At 30.3% G+C, this 19543-nt stretch overlaps 1 protein-coding gene across 1 annotated transcript in view; it reads right to left on the bottom strand.

Moving 5' to 3' along the window:
• The window catches only part of LOC127276932 (glutamate receptor ionotropic, kainate 2-like), a 588544-nt gene that overhangs the window by 39907 nt on the left and 529094 nt on the right, over positions 1 to 19543 (bottom strand). Inside the window, exon 13 of the mRNA XM_051297684.1 lies at positions 9192 to 9305. Within this exon, the coding sequence (XP_051153641.1) occupies positions 9192 to 9305 (114 nt within the window). The remainder of the gene's footprint in view (positions 1 to 9191; positions 9306 to 19543) is intronic.

The following is a 19543-nucleotide window of genomic DNA, read 5'->3' as shown; positions in this document are numbered from 1 at the left end:
AATACCCTCATAAAAGTGAAAATGACTAGCTTTTTCAATATGTTTAAACTAATACTTTATATTTATTTCAATATTATATTTGTTTTTCATGGATTTATATTATTTGCATACATTATTATGCATATGATATGACCTTTGGCAGCTAAATTCAAAAATGATGTCCATTTTTTTATCAAACTTAAGGTATACGAGATAAATTATAACTTTTTGAAATGTAATTATTTTTTGATAAATTTTAGATATTCATAATCTGAAATTATCAAAGAATCTCAATATATATTTTTTAAAGTTGAGTTATTAAAATTACAAATTTTTCAAGTCATAAAACTCGGGTTAAAATTATAATCCTTCTACAAAGGACGTAGGGGTCTATTGTTCAAGGAGGGATTGCAATATAATTTCTAAACTTAACGGAAATTTTCTACAAACTATTATGTTTTTTTTGCTGTTTTACACGCATATCGTGAGAGAAGTTTTGTTGATCTAATATACCTTTAAAACTATTGTTGAAATATTTTAAAAATGTCTTCTTATGGGTAATCAGGTAGTGGTACTGAAGTGGAACTCAAGCCAAGTCCAATTCAGTACCATACCAGTACCACTCTTTCGGTAGGGCAATGGCTCGACTAAGGACAGGAAAATATAAGTGCAAGCAATACTAAACTTTTATAAAAGTCTAGGTTTGCCGACACCATACTTTTCCGTCACCACTAACAGTGACGTGTATCAAATTAAACCATAGAAATATAAGAATAGAGTGCGTAAGCCTGTACAATTTCCATGTTACGCTGCGATAAACCAATAGAAGAAGACAAATGCAACTAGTGGGCCCTGCCTTCCTTCTTGTTTTACTAACTCGGAAACATCAGTGAAACAAGGATGGGAAAGGGGCCTACAAATTGCATCTGTCTCTTTCTGTCCAACGCATATAATCTGTCGTTTTTTCGAACCTCTTGCGTACTCTATTCTTATATCTCTATGAATTAAACTCCTATTTTTAAATAATTAACTTATTTAAAATGTAGTGTATTTACCTGTCATGGTTTATTCTTTTTTGTGATTTAAAAAAGGAAAATGATAGAAGGGTGTACTTCCGAAAAGGTCCCCCCTTTAAATTTAATAAAACATAGGTATTCTTACGTATTTTGGTGCGTAGATTACGAAAATGATAGTGAAAATTGGCGCAAATTTGATTATCATGGTAAAAACCATAAAAAAACACCATAAAAAAATTGTTTTTTTGCGATTATCTCGTAAAAAACGCAAAATTCGGAAAAAAGTTTTAGACAAAAGTTGTAGATCTCAAAAAAACACACATTTTATGTGGTATACATTTTTTCTCAAAAGTGATTATTTTTCGAGAAAAATCCCAAAAACCAAAAACACCATGATAATGAAAACATATACAACAGTCATGGTTAGACATATTATTTGACTCGTATATAGTATCATATTCACCATTACTCAGCATCCAACGAATTCCGCAAAACACTTTCGGCCATATCCACCCCCTCTTGCCAAGGTTTTTTTAAAAAAAAAAGCAAGCAGTACCTTACGCGGCCGAAGGCCGTGTTTACTATTCTGCGTTTACCGCTGCTGTATAGACTCCACCCCACAATTTCCGCTAATTACATTCGGACCATTTTTCTTGAAAAATAATGACTTTTGGTAAAAAATTCATAAAACATAAAATGTGTGTTTTTTTGAGATCTACAACTTTTGTCTAAAACTTTTTTCGAAATGTTTTGTTTTTTACGAGATAATCGCAAAAAATCATGATTTTATGGTGTCTTTTACGGTTTTTACCATGATAATCAAATTTGCGCCAATTTTCACTACGATTTTCGTAATCTACGCACCAAAATACGTAAGAATACCTATGTTTTATTAAATTTAAAGGGGGGACCTTTTCGGAAGTATATCCAATAATTAAGTATATTATTAATAAAAAATTTTGTTTTTATCTTTATATATGCATATTACCGATGTAATACACGTGTTTATCTATAGATAGCGCTCAAAAACAGTTTGAATTTTTTTCTGTCGTTTTGCGGTTTAAAAAAATGTCAAGGATTCCCTAAATATTTTATAAAATAATTTCTTTAAGACTACAAAAATAATTTTGCTTAAATAAAAAAAAAATTTCTAACAAAAAAAAGTCACGTTTACGTCGTTTTTCAGTTTTTCAATATTTTAAGATTTCTTAGTACAAATGGTACAAATTTTTGAAAAATTTCATTTAGGTAAATAGGGGAGAGTAGTCAGGGTTGGACATTGGTAAGGGTTGAGCCATCGCGTTTATTTTGTTTTATCACACTAGATTCATCTGTCTTTGTATGTAAGTATTTGTTAGCAATGTCAGCGAACTTTTCACATACGTTGTATTGAAGTGTGCGATAATTTTTTTTCACTTTTTAGACCAGCTTCGCGATACAAGCGAAAATCTGAAAATTACATAATAAGAGCTTTATATTTCAATTTCGTGTTTCCTTTACACATTTCTAAGTGTATTTGAATGCCATTCTATCATTTGAAGGTCATTATTTATCATTTATCTGCATATTTCATTGATTTTCTACAGTGGCTCAACCTTGACTACCTAGTTCAACCCTGACTACTTTTTTTTTAATTGACTATAACTCCGAAACTTTTGGTAAAATATTTTTACAATGTTCAGCAAAAACATTACATTTTAGTAGATCTTTCGAACCATATGCAAGAAATCTTAAAATTCGGCTTACAGGGGAAGTTATAGAGAAAAGTCAAAACTATGTCCAACCCCCTACTACACTCCCCTACATAATTATTTTACAAAAGTGTTATTTTTTAATTAAAAAATTAAATTATTAAAATTATAAAGAAAATTAAAAAATATAAAATAAAAATTATATATACCCGTGTGGAAAAATAATGTGGGCCCCCAGTGGGGGCCCTTATGGATTGTTCTCATGCCATGAGGGGTGCATATGGGTAATCGATAGGGGCGCCCTCACGTTTGCCTTAATGTTTTTTAATAAACAATATTGATCCATATGGGCCCCTACGTTAGCCCTCATGGATTCGCCATATGCATCAGCCCTCATGCGCCCCCGCCGGGAGCCCTAAAGTCTTAGGGGCAAGATCGTTTCTTTTTCCACAAGGGAAACTATTAGTTTAAATTATTAGAAATAAATGAATTTCAAAAAATTTTGTTAATTTTCAGAAAATAATAAATTAAATTTTACAGAATTGCAAATAATTCATCAAATAATTTTAAATTAAAAAGTTTTTTAAAAGTAATTGAATTTTCAGTGATTTATAATTCCGATTTTTGAAAGTAATTGAACTTCTAATGATTTTTAATTAAAATTTTTGGCGATTTTTTTAAATGAAAAATTTATTAGAAACTACAAACAAAAATTGAATGTAATAGTTTTTAATTGAAAAATAATTTTAGATAATTGAATTCAATATTTATAGAATATTATATAAAATTCATTAAATAACTTGTGTGAAAGAAAAAATTGTAAAACTTTGTAAAAAGTACACAATGCATGGAGAAATAAATCTTAATCTAAATCTATAAAATTTATTAAAAATAATTGAATTTAGAAAAAATTTCCATCTAAAACTATCTGAAAGCATTTTTCAATTAAAAAATTTTAAAATTCAATTTTTTTATGTGATTACTAATTAATTCTTCATCAACAGAAATCACTAAAAAATTTCTCTTATTATAATTAATGTATGAAATTTAACACAATCTTTTGAAATTTAATTATTTTCCAAAATTTCAATTGAAATTCAATTATATTAAAAAATTTTCATTCAAAATCAACTAAAATTCAATTATTTTTAAAAATTCAATTAAAAAGCTTCTAAAATTTAAATATTTTTAAAATTTTTCATCTAAAATTTTTTGAAAAATAATGTTAATTATAACTCTCCTGCAATTCAATTATTTTAAATGATTTTTATAATATTCTTCGAAAATTCAACTATCTGAAACTATTTTTCACTTAAAAATGGTTTTCAAATTATTGTATTTTTGTCTGCAATTTCTAATAAATATTTTAGTGAAATCATTAAAAATTAAATATCAGTTGAAGTTCAATTAATTTCAAAAATCAAAATTGTAAATCTTTGAAAATTCAATTACTTTTAAAAAATGTTATCTAAAATTATTTGATAAATTATTTTTAGTTCTGGTAAAATTTAATTATTGTCTGAAAATTAACAAAATCTATGTGGGCCCCTACGTTGCCCCTCATTTATCTTGCCATATGTGAGTGTGTTTTTTTCGAAAAAGTGTAAATATATATTTATTAAATACGCGTTTTTCGTTGTTCTGAATCATTGTAAACATTAATTTTTTTGTTGATGAAAAAATATTTGACTTTTGGATTTAGAAAATTTTGCTAAACGATCATGTGGGTGATCCATGCGAGGCCCCTACGTTGGCCATCATGGATTCGCCATATGGATCAGCATTCATGCGCCCCCGCCGGGGGCCCCGAAGTCTTGGGGGCAAGATCGTGGCTTTTTCCACACGAGTAGGTAATTCATTTTTATTTATTTAAAGTAATATACAGGCTTACAAAAAAATGCTTTTCTCAAATTGAGCTGAAAATCTCATGTGTGAAATTGATTGCGTGATAAATTTAACGAATATAATAGAAACGAATCCTTCATTAAACATTATTATTAAAAATAAAGTACAAGTTCTAGAAAATTGTAAACATTTAAAACGTAAAATTAATAATGTTAATCATTATAATGAAAGGGATTATCGATTTAAAATTTTTTTAAAAGTCCTGTTCAAAAAGAATATCGTGAAAAACAGAAGTTGAAAAATATTAACAATAACTTAAACTCTTTGCCTAAAGCATGTTGTGCACTATATCAAAAGGAATATCGTACTAGTCAAAAATTGAAACATCTAAGTACATAATAAATTTAATTCATTGCCTACAAAAACTAATGTAAAATATCAAAAAGAATGCCGAGAAAGATTATTAAAATATAAAAATTTCAATTTATTATCATGATAATATTATACAAAAATATAATTATCCTGAAAATTATCTAGGTGCAATTAATTATTATTGCACACATTGCCGGGAAAAGCATTTTAAACATGAAAAAGTTCAGAATAAAAACAATACTTTTAATGATTGTTGTGATCATGGTGGTGTTGTTATGCCTTCAGTACAGTATCCAGATGAATTAAAAAGGTTGTTGGGTGGGTATCATCTTAAATCAGAAAATTTTCTAAGGAACATAAGAACTTACATTAATTCTTTTTCTTTTGCATCATTGAATGCAAATGCAATGAATGTCATATTCACAATAAATTGAATAACGCTTTATATCCTGAGAAAGGTTAAGATCCATGTTTTGGCTAATTATTTCTTTATGGTCCAGAAGAAGCTATCAATTATAGATTAAAATGTAATGAAAAATTAGATACAGATATTTTACATGCAATAGAAAGACTGATGCCTACAATGAATTTTTTTGATGATGTTTGAAGTAATTTGTATAGAAACTGAATTAGCAAGACAAAATAATGAACAAATTCCAGAGTTACAGTTATTATTTATATTTGAAAAAAGGTTTCGATAAAAGAAGGAATAATATTCAAAGATGTAATGAAGTTTCTGCAATCTTCAATACAAACTCAGAAGGTGAAATACCAGAATCTTATGTTACGGTTTATAATAATTCAAATAAAAAACTAAAATTAGTCAGTGATAGTGAAGATATAAGTAGGAATCATATTATTTCTAGATCTGCTTATGTAAATTACAAAATAGTTATGAGATAATGAATATAATGCATTGTTATACGGACGTAGATTGTTTCAACATTGGATAGTTGATAATTATGCAAAGGCTGAGAAAGGTAGAATAATGTTTTGTATATGAAATCTGATGCAGCTGAGGAGTGAAACATTATTAATCTGCTTCTAATAGGCCTCGTATAGTAACAAATGTTTTTGCTTTAAAAGTTAAACATTTTTTGAAAATTAATGTTGATGATAAGTTATTTGGAAAAACAAAATCTTTTATTTATGTTATTGAATTTAAAAAAAGAGGATTGCCCCATATTCATTTGTTGGTTATATTAAAAGAAAATTTTAACATATTAACATCAGAAAGTGTTAATAATTTTATTTTAGCAGAAATTCCATACAAAAATGTTAATTCAGTATGACATAAAATTGTAATGCAAAATAATATTCATGGTCCATGTGGAGACGAGTGGCTGTTTAGTTGATGGAAAATTTTCAAGAAGAAACGACATTTAAAGATAACTGCTTTGTTCAGTATTGTAGAAGAGATACAGGGAAATCATATGTACGACGAAATGGATATGTTGTTCCTTCTTGTCCTATACTTTTACATATGTTTAATTGACCGTTTACCTATGGGTGATTTCACGTGAGGTTTTAGTCGACCCTTTAAATTCGGCTGAATATATTTCTTTCATGTTTTGTAGTAAAGAAAAAGAGAGACGTACTTTTTTGACAAATTTTGGAGTTATGAATTTTCAAAATTTCAGTTTTGTAAATGTAGACCTATTTTCAATGGTTAATAACACGCAAAAAATGGATTTTTACCATTTTTGCCAAGAGAAGAAAAGTTTCAGTTTTTCTTTCATTTTTCAATAATTCAAACGAAAATTTTGTTTTATTTTTTATTAAAAAAATAACAATTTTTTATAAACAAATTAGGTTTGTTTAAATTTGGATATGATTTTTTTATATTTTTTTTAAAACATGCCTGGAAATACAAAGATGATTTTGCAAACAAATTTAGAGTGGGTCGATAAGTTTTAAAGGTTTAAATAAACATATAAACACCGCGCGCAGCATTGTGCACATTTCTGAAAAGTAAAAAAAAATTGTTAAAAATTATTTTTATTCATTTTTCATGGTAAAATATGATTTCAGGTTCCAAAAAAATTAAAAAAATAATTTTTAACAATTTAACATTTTTTTTTACTTTTCAGAAATGTGCACAATGCTGCGCGCGGTGTTTATATGTTTATTTAAACCTTTAAAACTTATCGACCCACTCTAAATTTGTTTGCAAAATCATCTTAGTATTTCCAGGTATGTTTTAAAAAAAATAGAAAAAATCATATCCAAATTAAAAAAAACTTAATTTGTTTATAAAAAATTGTTATTTTTTTAATAAAAAATGAAAAAATAATTTTTCGTTAAAATGATTGAAAAGTAAAAAAAACTGGAATTTTTCTTCTCTTAGCAAAAATTGAAAAAATCTATTTTTTTCGAGTTATCAGCCATTAAAAATAGGTCTACATTTACAAAAATAAAAGTATATATTTAACCGCATTTAAAGGGTCGACTGAAATCTCACGTCAAATCACCCCTATACATTTACCAAATGAAAAAAAATGTTCTTATTTGCGAAGAAAAAGATTGTTGCTCTCAGTGAAAGGAGCAACTTCATTTGAAAGTTTAAAAATAGTGAATGGTGTAATTCATAAATCTTTTGCATCTGCTTTCTTGTCAATGGGACTTATATGATAATGAGTGGATTAGAAGAATGGAGGAAGCTGTTGGGATGATGCACTATTCACTTCGTCAATTGTTAATAAGAATTTTAATTGATTTTCGTCCTGCAGAGCATGATAAAATATGGGGGCAGTTTAAACAACAAATATCAGAAGATTATAGACAAATGGGAATTACTGAACCAGAGAAAGAGCATATAGAAGTATAAAATTAATACTATTTTTATAACACCTTGCGTCCAAAACTCGACTAAATCGCCGTCTTTTACGCACTAGTGCTTAAAAGGAGGGGAAATCGTACTTTTACGCACACTTTCCCCTTTCATCACAGCAATTTAGTCGAGTTTTTGACGCAAAATGTTATAAAAATTTATGTATGGGACATTGGGCGCAAATAGGGGAATCGAGACTCGCGTGAGTTTGACGCACGAGCGAAGCGAGTGCGACAATCACGCGAGTCTCGATTCCCCTATTTGCGCCCTTACCACATAAATAACTATTCTGCTGTCCAAATTTAAAAAAATGTGTAACTTTTTTGTTCTTACGCTAATCAAAAAATGTTAAATGAAAAAATTTGTTTAATTTTCTCACATTTTTCATAAAAAAATTTTTTTTGGAAAAATAATATTTTTTGAGAATTTAAAATTTGAATAATTTTTTTGTTTTTTGACGAAATTGTCTGCCCAACGAATTCAGGCGAAATTTCGGTACACTTAAAGAGTATACCAAATTTGAGGTCGATTAGTTGAAATTTGCTCAAGTTATCGTTGAGCAACCTTTTTTGTCAACAGACGGACAGACATTTGTTTAAAACCATTTTTTTGGCATCAGGAAGTCTTGAAACGTGAGGATTCACAAGAATTAGAGATTGGTCAAAATCAGGCAAATGTAATACTTTCTCATCCCCCACAGCATCGAAATTTTTCTAATGATTTATTTAAAATGTTTGGAATATTTAATTTCAAAGTTTACTGAAAATTGTGTAAAGATTTAAATGTTCTGATTAAATAAATGTTTAGTGTGAAACTTTCCTGAACATTTATTCAAGTCGGACATTTAAATCTTTACACAATTTTCACTAAACATTGCAATTAAATAATTCGAACATTTCAAATAAATCTTTAGGAAAGTTTCGGTGCTGTGGGGGATTATGATGAGAATGTAAAAAGGTCTAAAACAAAAAAATTACTTTTTTTAATACTCTCGCATCTCTGTACTTTGAGATCTTGCTAGCGTTTTCACGTGAGTTCTTATTTTCGACATAAACATAGATCGTATACGTACGTCTTTCCAGTAGGGATATGCCTTACAAGATGTGCAAATTACGCGGTAATCTTACAGCATGCTTGTCAAATAAACTTGAACCAATAGGACATTTTGTTACTAGCCACATACTTTCCACAACATTGACGTGCAAATTTGCACAGTTTGCAAGGCAAGCTTGCTGCAAGGATGTTGCATGTTTACTGCGTGCTGATCTGGCTACGTGCAATCACGCAAATACATCTATGTCTCAAAACATTCGTGAGATGTTTTGGAATGGTTTTACCTATTAAAATCTAAAAATTTTCACTAAATAAAAACAGATTTCGTTCTAGATTTAGTACAAAACTATTAGAAGTAGACTTCAATAATTTCAAAAGCTTAAAAAAATGATTAAACATATTTACCTCTATTACAATATCCTTGAGAAATTCTGAACGTTTAATTAAATCAGTTACCTTCGAGCTCAGTCTTGTTACATCGGCAGTTATCATAAATTCTGCATCAACATCATCGTGAATCTATAGAATTATTGAATTAAATAAGAGGCAAAATTCGAGAACTTCTAGAAGAAGTATTAAAGTAACACAAAAGGTCCAGCTTCTGGGATAAATTTTTTTTTTAGTTTTGCATTGTCAAATAGTGGTACAATAAGATAAAAATTAGTCATAGGTAGCGATTATGTATTTTGATTTACCTTTGACGTCAAAGTCATTTTCATTTTGACTTCGTAGCCAAATGTCATTTTACATAGTTTTACGTAAAATGATTGTTTTGATTTGTTAAATTGTAATAACCACAATTTTGAAGTATAATTACCTTTTTCCCTTTATTAAAAATTTAAGAATAAAAGTAAGGCATTATTCAAAACAATTATAATATATCCCTGGTTTCAAGATTAAAAAAATACTTACCGTTGACAGATGAAATAATTTTTTATTAAATAATTTTAACCTAATTATTAATCTTTTAAAAATTTCTTAACTATACCGCTTTTTTAACTGTTTGAAATTACTTACTTTACTTTTTTATAATTTAATTCCTAAATAAATTGTGGATATTACAATTTGAAAAATCAAAACAATCATTTTACGTAAAACTACGAAAAATGACATTTGACAAGTTTCCATTTTGGTCAATATCTAGTTGTTATTATAAATAATGATATTAAAGTTATAAATAATTGTTATTATAAATCTGGAAGTATTATTTGCTGGTATCAAGATCACAATTTTCAAAAAATTTGTAAAAGTTATTCAAGATTAAACTTGAGAGCAGGATCACACAGACCTAGTTTGTGCTTCGAGGGTTAAGGTGCCAACTGTAGATGGCTCTTTTGGCAGAGACAAGTGACCAATATCACAAAGAAAATCAGAAATTGTTATTTTTGATTCAAGTGCACGGTGGTCAGGAAGGCGAGAAAAGTTTGCAGACGATAACAACGGAATCGAAATATGTAACACTTTATATGTCCAGGAAACCGAAAATCGCATAAACAAAATCGTAATGGTTCATGTGAATGAAATATTTGCAATTTTGTCATTTTTTATGGGTAATTTTCCATTTATTGCATATTATTAAAAGCTTAACCCTTCGAAATCACACTTTGTTTTTAGATTGCGGAAATGTTTAATTTAATAAATTTAATTTAATTTTTAATAAAAAATTCGTAAATTCACTTTGTGAATCAATGTACATATTGAGCAACAAAATTGCTGAATACAAGGAGTAGCGCATTCAAGTTGGATCCCGCTACTCCCAAAAATTGCAAGTTTGCAAGGGACATATTCATTACAATTTTTCCACCCTTTTCATGAATTAACAAAATCAATTTTAAAGGTGGAAGACACGCAGTTCAGGTGTGGTGTCATGTGAAGACGGTGTGTACAACCCCCAGTTTAAGGTTGGTTGGAGTCTTCATTTTGAAAAAGTTTTCTCAGTAGAGAAATTTTTTTTAGTTTGATTTGAATATTGATTTCATTGATCGAATATTGACTCATTATTGTTTGTTTAATTCAATTTATAAAAATTGGTAAGTCTTATTTGCCTATTTGCCATGGGCAACACCGTCCAAAGTTTGATGACTGTGATGTTAGCAGGCAAAGTGGTCGCTCGGCGAAGATTTTGATCGCCTGCCAGGAAAATATGTATAATATGTAGAATAACATTGAATTATAATCAATTATTAATAAATTATCAATTAAAAAAGTATGTATAAATTATATAAAACATTAATTCATTAATTTCAACAATTGTAATTTTTATGTCGATTTGAAAAAGTTAACAATATATGTGCATATATACTATAGAATATATTTAAATATTTATAAAAAATTTCGTCTTAAATGTTATTTAGTTGAAATATTTTAAATAAAGTTATTTATTATTATTAAATAATAATAATAATTATATAATAATTATTTAATTAAAAATAAAATTAAAAAAAGAAGACTTTTGGAAGGATTTGCAGAAATGAGATGTGGTGATGTTAAGCGAGATATGGGTAAATGGAAAGGAATACGAGGGGGTGAAAAGAAAATTGCCGAGGCGTTTTAAATGATAATTATAGGAAGCAAAACGGATCATATTAAAGGTAAGAGTGCAGGAATAAGTTTTATGGAGGAAATGAAGTAGAATAGATGGAAAGAAAAAGGTGCCATGATGAGAAGAATAAAGATAACAAAGAAAGGGATAGGGATAGTAGGATTATACAGCAGAAGAGGAGAGAATAAAGGATGGAAAATATTGTAAGAGTGGGTGGAGAAAGACAGAAATGAAAAGGTTATAATAGGAGGGGATTTTAATGCTTGGACTGGAGAATTGGGGGGAGGGGAATGAAGTGATGAAGACGAAAAATATGTAAGGACATCAAGGCACAAAAAAGTAAATACAGAAGGAAGAAAACTGTTGAGTATGATTGGGGAAAGAGGATAAGCGATCTGCAATAGCAACATGGAAGGAGATAAGAGGGGGAGTTGACGTTTGCAGGAAAAGGTGACACAGTTATAGATTACCTAATAGCGGATGAAAATTCAAGGGAGGTAATCAAAAGATTGCAGGTAGGGAGGGAATCGGACACGGATTCCACTAATTTTCGAATTAAAAGGGGGAAAAAGAATGCAAGAAGGGAAGTAGGGAGGCACGTGATAAAAGAAAAATATATTAAGATGGGAAAATGGGAGGTGGGTAGGCTAAAGGAATTTAGAAAGCAGATGCAGGAGAGAATGAAATAAAGGAAGAGAAAAGGGGTACTAAAGACAGATTAATAAGTTTAAAAAAGGAAATGGAGGAGGTGATAAAAGAGTTAGGAGAAAAAGAACAAATGCAGTCAAAGAAAGGATGGTGGGACAAGGAATGCGAGAAAAGCAGAGAGAAACTAAGGGATTTTGCGAGAGAATGTCAAAATCTGGTTATAATAAGAGACATAAAGAACATGGGAAACTGGTAAGAAAGAAAAGGGTAGAAGGAAAAGAGAGATTTTTAAAAGAGGTGGAAACAGCAATTAAGTAAGGATGAGAATGGGAGGTAATAAATAGAGAAAGAAAAAGAAAGAAGGGAGTAAGCCAGGACATTTAAATGGAGGAATGGACAAAAGAGTGAAAGGAAAAGAGGAATAGAGATGGAGCAACAAGAAATAAGCAAGGAAGAAGTTAACATGGTAATAGGAAGACTCAAGAGAGTAAAGGTGGCAGGGGCGGATGAAACACAAGAGGAGTGTTTAAAATTTGGGGGTGAGGGGGTGGCAGAAGAATTATCGAAAATTATTAATATGGTATGGAAGGCAGAGGGATGTCCGGACGAATGGAGAACAGGAATGATTTTACCTATTCGCTACGGACATGGCCTTGAACATATACCGGATATGACTATCAGCGCTCCATGTGGCGAAATTAGTCAATTTTCGTTGGACAACGATAATGACAGATCAATAGTAATCAATGTAAATAATATGAATGTTATAATAAAAACGGGGTTTCCTGCAATAAACCATGAAATTGAATTTCGCCCAGAAACAATTAAAAAAGGGAAGGCTTTAGCGATGATTCAGGTTGTCAGGGTGGAAGAATTTAGAGTTGATGGAATCAATGAAGCAATTAAAGCAAGTGTGATTCGTCAAACGTCTGTCAATAATTCTCCTCCTTATTCAGTTAATTTAATGGTAGTTTTTTATTTTAAAAGATAAATATATTGATTTTTAAAATTCCATTTACACATATAAACCAAAATAATTTATTTAAACAAATAATTAACGAGAATGTAGGATATAACATAACCTCAAAATTAAAAAATAATTTTTAGAGCAAACAAAACCTAAATATAACCTATTTTTATAGATTTAGTTATAAAAATTTCGGATAAAATTATGTTAAGTAATTATTTTTTAACATTTGCCATTTTTTCAGAATAAACAAAAGTCGAATTTTTTATCTATTTTTTATAAAGGATTAGTTTAAATTTAGAGAAACTTTCTTTACAATCGGAATATTTTTTTAATTATTAAAAAATTGTAAACAGTTCTAATTTTATTTCATAATTAATATTTTTTACAACATATTTTGAACACTTTAAAAAAATTACGATTGAAGAGAATTGTTTCACTAAATAACAAAAACTTTTATTTCTAAAGTTTGGTTAACACTGCAATTTTTTCAGTTCAGAAAAAAGTTCAAAGTAAATCTTTCAAAATTACCTTAAATTAATTTTAAATAATTTTTTGTTTATGTTAATAGCCATTTTTACCACCCTCCATAAAAAATACAAAATAAAATATTTTTTCCAGATTGACTCAAATCGAAAAGTTACTTTTGTTTCATGTACATCTTAATAGTTTATAAATTTGGTCGCCGTAGTATATCACAAATAGATTTAATCGTCAGAAACAATTTAATGTCACTTTTTTCTAATGTAAACATTTGACAAGTATCCAACGAAAAATGCGCCACATTGCCACTAGAGGCGTCACCGTGTTTCCGTGTCCGCAGCGAATAAGGAAAAAGAGGAAAAGAGAAAAAGTAGAGGAGTACAAGGTAGTATCGTTGTTGTCGGTAGCGTCGCCGCGGCGCTCCCAGCTTCAAAATAGGCCGCCTGTAGCCCACGGCATGTCGTAAAAGGCGACTAAAAGTGGTGCAGAGAGTTGTAACCATCTAGCTAAGTACCGCTTCGATGGAGACGTTGAGATGGGACATTACCGATGATGTACGAACGCTCTACGCCTGCCAGGTGTCCACCATGGGAAATGGGTCCCACACCGTGCAAGGTGGCCGTGGAAGACCAATCTGAGAATTTGTCTTCCCGTATCCCATCGCGTGTCGTACGGGGCGACTAAAGAGGGATTTGAACTCACTACGCCTCCTTGTCTGGAGGCAGGGTGAGATCGGGGTGGTTTCAAACTGCGGTCCGACACTTCGATCTGAGAGCGAAACCTCCGCGTGGTTCCTGCTGGAAGTACAGGATTCTGGTTCTCGCTAACTCACTCCCACTCCTGTTGGAGTGTTATCGGGGCCAAGATGAATGTAACTAACCTCTCCGCCATTTCATTGTGTACCCTCTTCTTGCACTCTAGACATCGTTTATCTTGTGTTCGCAAGAGCACAAGGAATTCTATGTCGTGAGAGGCGTTTTTCCATCCCCGCAGTACCTTGAGGTGAAAGTAGCGTAAAGTGAGTTTTCATGAACATCTGAGATTATAGCCCTCCATGGGCCCAAGCATCCCCAAAGGACTCTGTCCTTTTTCTCGTTAAGAGCATGAGCAACGCTGTTGCCGGTAGCGTACAAAGTGTATGCGGAATAAGTGAGAAGAAGACTGGAGGAGAGAGTGGAGGCTTTAGGCTGCAAACCACACAATGAAACGGGATTCAGAAGAGGAATGGGGACAATTGATAACATTTATGTAATCAATTATGTAATTAATAGAAATTTGAGAAGGAAAAACGGGAAGTTGACTGCTACGTTCGTAATTTTAAGGCTGCTTTTCCTTCGGTACATAGAGAGGTTTTATGAAGGGTCTTATGGGAGAAGGGAATAGAGCAAGAGTTGGTGGAAAGGATAAAGAAGTTCTACGAGGATACAAGAGAAAAAGTTAGGGTAGGGAAAGGGAGGGGTGATTTTAGGAAAGGGAAAGATTTAAAATGTGGCATTTGCGGATGATGTGGCATTGATAGCTGAAAAAGAAAGTGGTATGAGATTGTTGATGAAAGAATTTGAAAAGTATGTGAGAGAGAAAGGTTTATGCGTGAACGTAGAGAAAACGAAAGTGTTAAGATTCAGAAAGAAAGAAATAAAGGATGAGCAGGCATGACAGATAAATGGAAAGAATGTTGAACAAGTTAGTGAATTTAGTTATTTGGAGTATTGGTTTAATTATAATGGAGAGCAGAGTATGAATGTCAGTAGAAGAATAGAGAGAGCTGCAAGAATGATGGGACAGGTTTGGATGATTGGGGAAAGGAGATTCAAGGATGATTGGAAGAAATGAGTGTGGTTGTTTGATGCGTTGGTATGGTCGGTATTAAGTTATGTAGTGGAAGTGTGGGGATGAAGAGAAATAGGAAAATTGGAAAGAATGCATGAAAGGTTGCTGAGATGGGCGGTAGGGAGGGGGGATCTGTCCGGGTTATATGTTATATGTTATAAGGGAGGTGGGGATTTATCCAAATATGAGAAAGGGAGGAAGGAAGCGTTAAGAGAGGGATTGGAATGGGCAAGTAAACGAAGGGATTTACTGGAAGATTGGGGTAAAAAACATAAAGAGAAAAGGTGAAGAAAATAGTTAATTCAAAATATAATTAATGGTATAGGGCGGTGAAGGGGGACGGAAAGCCAAGATATCTGGAGAAAATAAAAAAGTATGCAAGATGGAATAGAGTATGTAAGTTTAGAATGGGCGAGGGGATGAGAGAATGCAGGTATTGGATGGGAGAGGAAGAAAAGGTATGTAGATTGTGTGGATTTGAGAGAGAGGACTGGGAGCATGTGTTAGAGAGGTGTTGGCAAGGAATAGATGAATAGCAAAAAGGAATACAGGAGAGAGTGAGATAGCTTTTAGATGATAGCGGGCAAGGTGAAAGATGGATGAATGAATTAGAGAAAAAGTGACAGAAAAGAATAGAGGGTTTAAAGTAATAAGTAATTAGAGGGTGGGATAGTTTTTATTCGTATTAGTTTTAATGACGAAGCCAAAAAAGGCATAAGAAACTGAAAGCGGAAGCCTGGCACTAGCAGATAGGTAGTTGTTAGTTAGTTTTAAGTTGCGTTTAGTCATAAGGATTTTTTGTAAATATGAGTTTGTAAGGATAATGTATTTGAATCCTCGAACCCTGCGTAAGGCAGGGAGAGTAAATAAAGTTAATAAATAAATAGATATAATAATAGTTTTTTGTATAAAAAATTAATAAATTGTCTTATTGTTTACGAAAATCTAAATTAAATTAGAAATATATGGAATAAGAAACTAATATCCATACATCAATGTTTGAAGTTAAGTCATTTTATTTTATATGACAAAAATTTCTTTTTTATGTGTCACAGAGTTTAGCCATATTTTTCTTCATGGCACTCCTTTTATTTTTTACATTAATCACACTGAAAAACTTTTGGTTCAGCAGCTGTCCCAAACGAAAAATTTCTACATTCAGTTAACTTCACTCATATAAAAACACATGGCAAATATTAAGTATGAAGTTAATTGAATATAGAAATTTTTCATTTGGAGCATCTGCTGCACCAAAATTATTTCAGTGCAGTTGATTTTTGATAAATTCTTTGGATCTAATTTGAAAGAAGTATGTAACTATAAAAGTTATAATTTCCCCTACAATTTCAGGATGTTCCTTACAAGTAAAAGATAATTTTATTTCTATACTTGATAGTTCGGTTGTAAATAATTCGAATGCATGTTGAAAATGACCGAACCGAATGTAAAGAGAAAACTGCCTAAACAATTTGTACACTTTATCCGTTTTTGAATATAATTGCACACATACTCGGTAGTGTAGTAAAATAGATAATCCATAATTTCAGGAATTGCTTAATCATGTTCTACGGCATTAACAAAATCACTGAAGTCTGTATCTTCGTCAACTACAGCAATATTTAATTTTTCTTTAATTTCTAAAAATCTGTTTTTTTCTTTATGTTCATAAATCTCTTTTAATTTAGATATAGGGGAGGATGGGGCCAGGGCCGGGATTACGACAAGCAATACTGCTAAGTTAGCAAACTGCCAGTTGGCAATGTCAGTTATATTCACGCTGGAAAAAAATATTGCTACCGGGTGTTTGATAAAATTCTAATCATTTGACAGATTTAGGTTAACCTATGAATTATTTACAGAAAAATACAGACTTAAAAACTATATTAATTGATAAGAATAGAAACATTTGATTTCATATTAATTAAAAAAAAAAATTTTAAACATTTCATTTCATAAATTTTGTTAATATGATAGTATTAATATAATTATTTTTATTTAATAAATAATCATAATATTTTCGAGAAACATTTCATTATTTATAATTTACTTTTTATTATGGTTTAATATATTTAATTGAATAATTATTTCATTTTGATTCTTTTACGTTTTCATTTAATTATTTATTATTTAATCCTCTATTTTATTGTACATATAATAATTAATATCTTATAAATGATTAACATTGTTCTTGCTACCCTGTATATGATTAAGCAATTGAAATGGCTATGTTGCATGAAATCTTTCAATTGTTTTCGTGCTCACTGCTATCAATCCGAACAATTTGACAAAAATTTGGTGTCAATTTGCTCGTTTTTTAGGTTAACTTGATTTTAATTTCTATTGTATAAGCTTGTACTTAATATTTTTTACCAAATAGCAATAAAATGTGATTGTGGGATAAATTTCCTACAAATCTCATGAAATTTTGTTAAGTTATATTTGCTAATTAGCAATAATTGCTAACTTAGCAGCATTGCTAGTCGTAATCCCGGCCCAGGATAGTTAAGGGGTAAGGATAGTTAGTTGCTGTTATGTTTAGACGGCTTGTTCAAAATTCGCGTCATTCATGGTATATTTGCGTCTTAACACCAATAGATGATAGTAAAAATTGGAAGTCAATCTGCCACCATTTGCGAATTCAGGAGTATATTTTTGTAAAAAGTTTGCTTTGCCAAAATGTCAACGTAGTGTTTAGCATACTGTTTTCTATATTAGTGCTTCCGAATATTTATTTTCGTAAGTGTTTTCCGGAGTGGAATTTCCTGCTGAACACGAATATCGTATTTATTTTCAAATTAATTAACGTCGTTCCTTAAAATTTAGAAAAAACTGAAATATGGGCTCATGGGGCAAGGACAGTTAGAGCTATTACGGCTCGATAAAATCCTGCTAATGCGACTGCAAATTATAAAAAAATGTTTAATTGTTCTTTTTATGTTGATATACATAATGGTACGTAATTACATACGAAAAAAGAAGCTTATTGACCAAGAAATTGGTTATCATCTGAAGAAAATTGGTTAAATGTCAGATTCTAGTTCAGACGAATTTTAATGCAATAATTGATATTTAGAAAATGTTCAAAACATGTTGTTAATACTTGATATATCAATATTGAATAGTCTAAATCCAATAAAATAAAGAAACCGAAAATTTACTGATTTTCTATGACAATTTTAGCATTTGGATTCTTTTAACTATCCTTGCCCCTGTACTGGGGCAAGAATAGTTGAAATTTTTTTTTTACTTTTTCATTCGTATCTCGTAGGGATTGCACTCTACAGCAAAATAATGTATAGCAAAATTATAGCCAAATAACCAGGCTTTCCAAAAATACTACTCGTTTGCAGATACAAATTCATGTTTGGTCACTAGATTCGAAAACGTCTTACCTAACTATTCATGCCCTATCCTCCCCTAGTAATTAGGGGTTTCATACACTCGTCATTTACATTTGACCAATTTCCCAGTTTAGGAGGCTTTAGGAAACTGTACAAAGTCAAAATTTTGTACAGTTGTAAGAAGGTAGGAGTACAGGGATAATCATTCGCACCACCAGCCAAATGCATCGTTCCCAAAAAAACGCTAAATAAAAACAATTAGAATTAGTAAAATAAAATTGATTAAAAATCGAATAAACGTAAGTTGTTAATAAAAAAATAATAATTATTAAATAATTTAAGTGTTACAACTGAAAAATTTTATATTTTTATGTAGATTTAAAATACCAAAATAAAAAAATCAACTAATATTTCTCGATAGTAAACACAATTTTTTTCATGCAGGACAGACACACAGTATTGACATGTAATAAATTTCTTCTCCTTTTTAAAAATCTATATAGGATTCATTCATTTACACCTGTAGAGGAAAAAAATAATTTCATGTTGATTTTTTCTGTCTTCAATGACACGATGACTCGCTTTTATTTTAAAATTGATATATAGGATCTACTTATCACAATTTTCCAGTTAGAAAGTGTAATGATACATATTTTAATATTGGAATTGGATATTGCATACTCCAGTGGCTGTAGGATTTGGTAAAAAGTCACTTTCTAAAATTTCTTAGCTTATAACTCTTCGTTCCCAGTTGTCAAGCCACTGTAGAAATTTACGAAGTACCTATTAAATATATATAACTTTTTACTGTACGTATATGTTGTTCTTATTAAAAATTAAAATGGATTTAATTTTAATTTAATAACTATAATTTGTAGATCCCAGTTGAAGACCTTTTTAAGGTGTAATTTCATTTAAAATATCAAATAAATTGTTTATCCTTCTC

The sequence above is a fragment of the Leptopilina boulardi genome, unplaced genomic scaffold, assembly GCF_019393585.1.
Source record: "Leptopilina boulardi isolate dan_hultmark-lab unplaced genomic scaffold, ZJU_Lbou_2.1 LbouV2_156, whole genome shotgun sequence".
NCBI lineage: Eukaryota > Metazoa > Arthropoda > Insecta > Hymenoptera > Figitidae > Leptopilina > Leptopilina boulardi.
Note: the sequence above shows the minus strand (reverse complement) of the source record. Positions and strands in the feature narration are given on the sequence as shown.